Genomic DNA, 7,612 nt, shown 5'->3' with positions numbered 1-7,612 from the left:
GCCCAAAATGCGGCTGCGTCAGCATAAACAACACACAACAGGGCAGCAAACCAAAATGGATGGGTGCTGGTGGGTGGCAGCACGTGGCAGTTGAGGCTTGTAAACATGTGTAAATTCATGAAATGAACAATCATATGTCAGTGTAATACATCAAGCGCGGCATAACGATTACAGCAGCACACGAGGCTCATTTTAGTCTGTTTCTAAACAAGCCCCAACCCCAACCCACTCACTCACTCACGCAGGTGCAAGCATATGTAACAATTGCGTGTAGGTTGACTTTATATATATTTTGTTTGCTTGCCACACACACACACACAGACACACAACATAAATGTGTCTGCAGTCTGTTGGCAGCTTGGAACATTTTTAAGCAGCCTATTAATATGAAATATATCAGCAAAGCGCGCACACAATGCCACAAATTGAGCAGCCTAATATAAATAATGGAATTGGCAGCAATTGCAGCATATGGTAAATTATTTATTAATTTGCTTGCTTAGGCAAGCAGCTTGGGCGTTATTTTGAAATAAAATATAAGTTTCCAGTTAACCTCGCCCACAAACTCAATGTGTATTTTATAGAAACCCTGTGGCAGCACTTCGGGCAAACCATTGCCATTGGCAACACAAGTTTCCAGCGTGTACAGCCCTTGAGGCATTGGGTTGGTAAAGCCGTTTTCAAATTTTGGTAAATCCGAGCAATTTCCAAAATTACCAATAACGACGTCATCGTAGAATTTATTGAAACCATCGAGTATGCTTGTCTTTGGTATTTCATAGGGCAACTTTCGATAGTCACTAACGCTGCCGCTGTACGAGGAGTAACAATGCATGAAAAACTAGAGCGAAACAATTTAATTAGTTACTTATTTTTTAGCTGTGCAGCACTTACCATAGTTGTGTCATCTGTGACATATTTCCAATTAACAGTGCCAGATAGCGCCGACTCGGTGCGTGATAGTCGCACAGTGCGAAAATCAATAATAAATTTACTTGGATCGCTTGTATATGTCTCTATGTTGTGCATTTCATAGTCCCACTTGCGCTAAGTATGTACATCAAAATAGGTTAACAAAATACATTTGTTTTATTTAAAAACTTACCTTGAAGGCAGCAGACAGCAACACTCGAGAGCAAAGCAACAGCAACAATATTGACTGAAACTGCATTTTGCTTTATTAGCGACACTCTGCCTAAGCTTGGGCTTTATATAGTTATCAATGCAATCGAACTGTGCATGCAACAACAGCAACTGTTAAATATGATTATATAGCATCGCTTTATTTAATTGCAGTCTGTTGATATTATCCAGCAAAAATAATAGCACGTGGCTAAAATTCTTGTTAAACTGCAAACAGATAAGCATCAAATAATTAATATGAACAGATTATAATAACGCTAAAAAAATATATAGATAAAATTAGAACACTGTGTGAAATAAAGTAATAGGCTATAGTTTTAATTTATAATGTAAATAATTCCAAGAAATTGGTAAATGAGTGCAAAACTAAATGAGCTAGAGCAGTGAAAAAAATTTAAAAACAATTAATATAAAAAATTCTGTATACAAAAAAAAATGTAGATAACATTAGAACTGTGTGCGAAATTATATATATCTGATTTTAATACAAACTAAATCAGCGTGTGAGTGCTCACACAGCAACTGTTAAGTATGATTATTTTTTTAATTGTTTTGAAATAAAGTAATAAGATAGAGTTTTAATTTATAATGTGAATAATTCTAAGAAATTGCTAAACAAATAATTTCATTTTTAATGCATACTAATTTTAATACAAACAAAATGAGCTAGCGCAATGAATATAAATTTAAAAGCAATTAATATAAACAGTGCTGTTTATATAAAAATATAGCTAAACTTATTACTGTGTGCGAAATTCTTGATAAATAAACTAATAAGATATAGTTTTAATTTATAAAGTAAATAATTCTAAGACATTAAATGAATGAGCAGCATAAATAAATTTAAAAGCAATTAATATAAACAGTGCTGCTTATAAAAAAATATAAATAAAATACAAACTGTGTGCGAAATTATATTTAACTGATTTTAATACAAACTAAATCAGCTGGAGCACAAATTTAAAACATGAAAATTGAAATTGTATTAAGTATATGCCATGCACATATATTTTTATTGCCAAGTGTCTGGCAGTCAAGTCAACCTCGCTGGCCAGCCACACATTTGGTTTTATTGTTAGCCACCCACTCTCAGCTCTGCTTGCAACTGACGCCAAGTTAGCTGCTGCTATTTCAGGTGCTGCTGCTGCTGTTGCCGTTGGCTGTGGTTAAGCTGCAGCTAGTGCAAGCTTCAAGCTAGGGCAAGCTGTTAGCCGGCAGCCGCAGACAAACGCGTAGGTGTGTGTGTATGTGTATGTGTGGCTATGTGGCTGCTTCCTGCGCTCGCTGCTGCTGCTGATGCTAATGATGAGGCCAGCCAACACCAGCGCCAGCATAGCACCCAAGGGCCAAATCTGCAAACGGCACTAGTCGCCAGGTAAAGCGTCGCGCCTTGGCTGCTGCTGCTACTGCTGTTGACTCAGCAGTTATATATATGTATTTTTTTTGTAGACTAGCTTAGTTAGCTTCTTCGCTCATGTGTCTTTATTATGAGCTTGGTGTGGTAGGTTGTGTTGCTGCTGTGGCTGTGGCTGTTGCTGGTCGTGTCCTGTGGCCATTTGCGGCTCATAAGGCATAACATAAAGTTTCAAGTGGCGCAGCGCGCAATGTGGCCGGCCCCAGCTCAACACGGACTCGACTCGCTGACATGCTGAAGGACAACTTTTAATTGAGATAAAATGGAAGCGGCAGCAGCAGCCAGGCACAAAAATCAGCAGCAGCAGTAGCAGCAGAGTAACTTCTAATTTAGTGACCAGCGCCGTGAGTGAGAGAGCAAGCGAGAGCTAGAGAGATATGTAACATGTAAATCAGCGCAGTTTGCTAGCACCTCAGTTAGCTCCTGAGCTACAGTTGTTGAGGCTTGTTGTTTGGCTGGCAAACTTTTTTGTTGCTGTCATTGCTACTATTAGTGTATATGTGTGTGTAATTTGTAAAGTTTGCCTTGTTGCTGATTTTTTTTGTGTGTGTTGTTTTTCAAATATTTACAATTTAGTTGTTTATCACGCTTTTGTTGTCAAATTAGTAAAGTTTGTTGCACGTTTAATGCTTTTGACAGCAGCCCCGACTACTTGATATGCCAAGTGTGCTAGTGGTTACTGCTATATAAGCTTAGATAGGCACACTGTCTACAGCATAAGCATAGCAACAACCGCATGGCACTAAAGCTGACTGCCCTGGTCAAGTGCACACACACACACACACATACAAATGCATACACTGCTTGTTGTGCCAGCTCAGCTCTAATTAACCAAATGAATTCACACTTATGCTAAGCAGTATTGCCAACTGCATATTGCTCAGACACCTCAAGCAATTATGCATAGCCCTAGACGTAGATATTGAGCGTCAGAGCTATGCAATTTGTAGACCCCAAACATATAACGCAGCGCAGTAAAGTTAGCTTAGCTCTTAGTTATATTCTTTGGAAATTTAATTTTCTTGCACAAACTTTTGGCTTGCACATTTTTCAAAGGTCAGAAGGCAAAAGTTGCTGGCTGCCCCTAAAATTTATTGCAAGCAAAATAAAAGTATAATAATCTACAAATATATACGTATGTGTGTGTGTGTGTGCAGCTGCAGCTAGCACTCATTTATTATCGTATTAAAATTGCTCATACGCCCCTTGTGCCCGCACTTGGCAGCGTTATTGAAGCAGGCGTGGCGGAAATAACAAATTTCTTGCTCGGAAATTAATATTTCCATTTTATAGAAAAACTTTTATACTAAATGCTGCCACGACACAACCACACAAACTGCCGCTGTGTATGTGTGTGTGTGCTATGCAAATAGTTTTTTATTAAATTACTTGTAAATGCAGTACAAGCATCATTATAATGCACTTGCAACATGCTGGGAAATTATAGTTTGTAATAAACTCAACATCAGACAGCACTTGGAAAAATTATAGGAATTTAATATCATAAGCTTAGCATAAATAGTCGCTTTTTAATAAAAATACTGCTGTTAACATGCTTAAGGCAAAGCTGGAAATGAACTTTGCTCTAACTACAGTTATTGCAACAAAAACGGGCCAACAGCGCAGGTTCCGGCTAAATAGCAAACGAGTCTAAATGGCTGGCAACCAACAGAACTGAGCTTAGTACCTAGAACCCAAGCAATTTCGTTTGTATGGTAACAGGGCATAGCCCAAAACAAAACATAGAACCAAAAAAAAAAAAAAAAAACAATATGAAGTGCTGCCCAAGCCGGAAACGGCCGCGCCAAATTGAAAGTGTAGACCAGGCCAACACACACACACACACACACAGACATATATATAAGGCACACGTTCACATAGTTCAGCACGAGGTCTCGTGCCAGTTTTAATGGCGCAGAACTGACCAACATAGCCTCATGTGTAGTAGATAGGGTTACGGGCGTCATCGGGGGCTAGCGCACAGTTTGCGCCATAGATTGCAGAGAAATTGCTTCCTTGGCACGTGTTTCATTTAACAGTAAAAATCGGGAAGCTGTTTGTGACGCATTGTGTGGACATTTGACACACAAAAAGTGAAATGAACACAAGAAAAAAATACAGCATAGAATAAATAAAATAAGGCAAAACTGCTAGTGATCATTTATTACAAAGTCGGCACAAGACTTGCTATGCCTATAGCCTAGCAGCAAGCTCACACATACCCTGCATTTTAACTATATAAAAAATACTAGCTTTAAATAAAATTGTTGCTTAAAATACAATTCTACTAAATTAATTAATTTTTATATTATTTTTTAAGCTTTGCTCGCACTACATACCCCAGCTCAAGCCGCTGGCCTGCTGAGTATTTTGCGTAGTATAATATACTACTTGCTACAACATGCGTGAGTTTTAAGCCGATTGCTTATAATGTAGACGCTTTTATGTTACACATACGCACTGTAGGGCAAGCAAGCAAGCCGAAAATGACAACGAAGTGAAGCAGAAGGCAATTATTTTTATTTACTGCCCAGACGCGCACTATGGCGCCAGCATTATTATTGTTGTTGTCGCCACCAGCGACGACGCCACATAAGCCGCATCATTGTCAGTTTTAGCCGCATGCTGCCCCCACCCCCGCCTTTCTTAACGCACCCTTGCTTTAGCTCACTCTGCCCCACGCTTAAGCAAATTACAGACGAGAGTTAATTTTTCACTTGCTTAACGAGCGGAAGTTACCATTTTGCACTGATTTGAAAATATGTCGCTGTTTGTGGCAATGCCAGCAAAGCAGCCATTTGTTAATACGCGCATTCATATGCGAATACATATATGTTTAAGTATATGTGTGTGTGTGTGTATATGTGTATTTGCTTGCGAGCATTTCAACTGTGATTGTTTGTCTGTGGCAAATGAATGAATTGCTCGTCGCTTGTATGGCAAATATGCCAATTTTGTCAACCCCACGACGCCCTCTCTATGCGAGACTGTTTAGCTGTAGCTCTGCATTGACATGTGTGTCGCCCCATTGTTGGTAGCTCCGCTGTGTATTTATATCGCTCTCTATATTTGCCTGTTATAAATGTCGTGTGTGTTCACTGTTCTGCGCTTTTGCTCATCAAAATAATCAACCAAAGTTGGGCATTGCTGCTGCTGTTGTTGTTTTTTTATATTTTACAAAACAATTCACATACACACACTTTATGCGACTATAAAAATGAAGTGTCGTCCTAAAAAACATGTCAATTGTATATGCTGCAAAAAAAAAAGCAAAAATATTTATGCCTAAAATAAAAATGATTTGGGCACATGTTTGTTATATTAAAAATATTGCACTTTGTGGTTTGGACTGGGGCAATGTTTAAGTACTAAATTTAATTTGTATAACAAAATTGACTTGACTTAAAAATATTGCTTGGAATAGTAAAGCAATAAATTTAATTTGTATAACAAAATTGATGCACAAAAGTATGCTATGAAAATTCATTCAAATAATTTCTTTTGTTTCTTTGCAGGCAACAACATGCAACTATGTGAGTTAACAAATTTTTGTATGCAAATACAATATAACATAATGGCAAGCTTAGCTCAGAAATCGAAGTGAGCAACTCATTCATATGTAGAGCATATGTTAGACAATTGTGTTATGACACTTAATAAAGCTTCATTGTTTCGTCTAAACTGTCACATAGCTTGAAGCAAATAATTAAGTTAAGCTATCAGAGAATATGCCATTGTGTATGTGCGTTCAAAAATTAATTAATGTTGTAGTTTTTGAGCTTGAATGGAACAATCAATTGGTGTGTTGCATGCTTCAAATTAATTTGTGTGTGTGTGTGTGTTTGAGATGAATGCTAACTATTGCATATAGACAATGGACAGAGACTGTTACAATGGCCAACGGTGTGAATGGCCAAGTGTTGGCGATTGTCGTTCGCCTCAGTGCCGAGGCAGGCTTGAGAGCCTGACTTAAGTACTTGAGCGGGTGCTGGTTGCAGGGGAGAGCGTGCGGGGGCATGGAAATGTAGTGGAGTGTGGACTGATTTATGTGCGCTACGTGTGCAGCTGTGATCGAATTTCCAATCATGTTTACATACTAACATACACATGTATGCGTTTGTAGCTGTGTATTTGTCTCTCTCTGTGTGTGTGTGTGTGTGTTTTAACTGTATGGCTCGTATCTCATGCAGATAGAGGTGGAGACAAAACCCATGTTGTGACGATAGACACGCCGCCAATGTTGTCGATTCGTTGGCCAGCAAATGTCGTATTGTTGTCCGTTTTGTGTTGCTCACAACAACAACAACAACAGCAGCAGCAATAATAAGAACAACAACACGCTTCGCAGCAAACAATACCAAATGAACATGAATTGTATTGAACAGGTGCGCACATGACTTCATTTTCTCGCTTACAATTCAAGCGTTGCTCTTGTTGTTTATTGTTGTTGTTGTTGTTTATATGGAGTATATCCAATCGTCAGAGCATTTGGCATATGTTTACCGATTGCTCGTATTTATGTTTTCTTTAGCAAATTGCGCGTACCACGTGCACACACACACACACACCACACACACATATAAACGCTTTTTGCTCAGCATTTCTATGCGCTGTATAGTTTCTCTGACTAAAATTGAAAATTAAGCAACTACACCAAAGGGACTTTGCAACGATTTGTTGTGTTGTTTTGTTGTTGCACAGTTCAGTTCTTTAGGCAACAGTTTTGTTTCTTTTTTTTTTCTGGTGTGTAGACAACAATTCTCCAAGGACCTTTTAATGTCACTTGCAGTGTCGAAACCCTTTTTTCTGTCGCTGCCTTTGCTGCTCGACTTTGTGCGCTACTCGCAGCGAGTCTTTTAAGCAAAAAGCGTATTTCAACTTCGTTTATATTTGACATTATTTCTGCCCCGGCTCGTATATTTCAGCGCTGGCTTAACGGCTGTTAATTTTTGCGAGCCCCAAACGAAGCGTTAAATGCCGCCAGCGTTCCCTAAAGGTGTAAAACTGTTGAGTGCTGCTGCTGGGCCTCCCCGTGTTGAAAAATATGTTTGTTAA

At 38.7% G+C, this 7,612-nt stretch overlaps 1 protein-coding gene across 1 annotated transcript; it reads right to left on the bottom strand.

Moving 5' to 3' along the window:
* Nucleotides 1-499: 499 nt before the first annotated feature.
* On the bottom strand, nt 500-917 carry LOC108601375 (maker186). Its single transcript, XM_033294015.1, has 2 exons — nt 895-917; nt 500-812 (listed from the first exon to the last, which is right to left on the bottom strand). The coding sequence occupies exons 1-2, from the start codon at nt 915-917 to the stop codon at nt 500-502; spliced, it is 336 nt and encodes a 111-aa protein (XP_033149906.1).
* Between the last annotated feature and the right edge of the window lie 6,695 nt (nt 918-7,612).

The sequence above is a fragment of the Drosophila busckii genome, chromosome 3R (genome assembly GCF_011750605.1).
Source record: "Drosophila busckii strain San Diego stock center, stock number 13000-0081.31 chromosome 3R, ASM1175060v1, whole genome shotgun sequence".
NCBI lineage: Eukaryota > Metazoa > Arthropoda > Insecta > Diptera > Drosophilidae > Drosophila > Drosophila busckii.
The sequence above is the reverse complement of the archived record's forward strand: the minus strand, read 5'-3'. Positions and strand labels throughout refer to the sequence as shown.

Excerpts from the sequence above, each read along its gene's own strand:
- LOC108601375 (XM_033294015.1), bottom strand. The coding sequence starts at position 917 with ATGTCACAGATGACACAACTATG. Across the intron at positions 813-894 it reads TCACAGATGACACAACTATG|CGGCAGCGTTAGTGACTATC; the intron begins GTAAGTGCTGCA and ends CTCCTCGTACAG.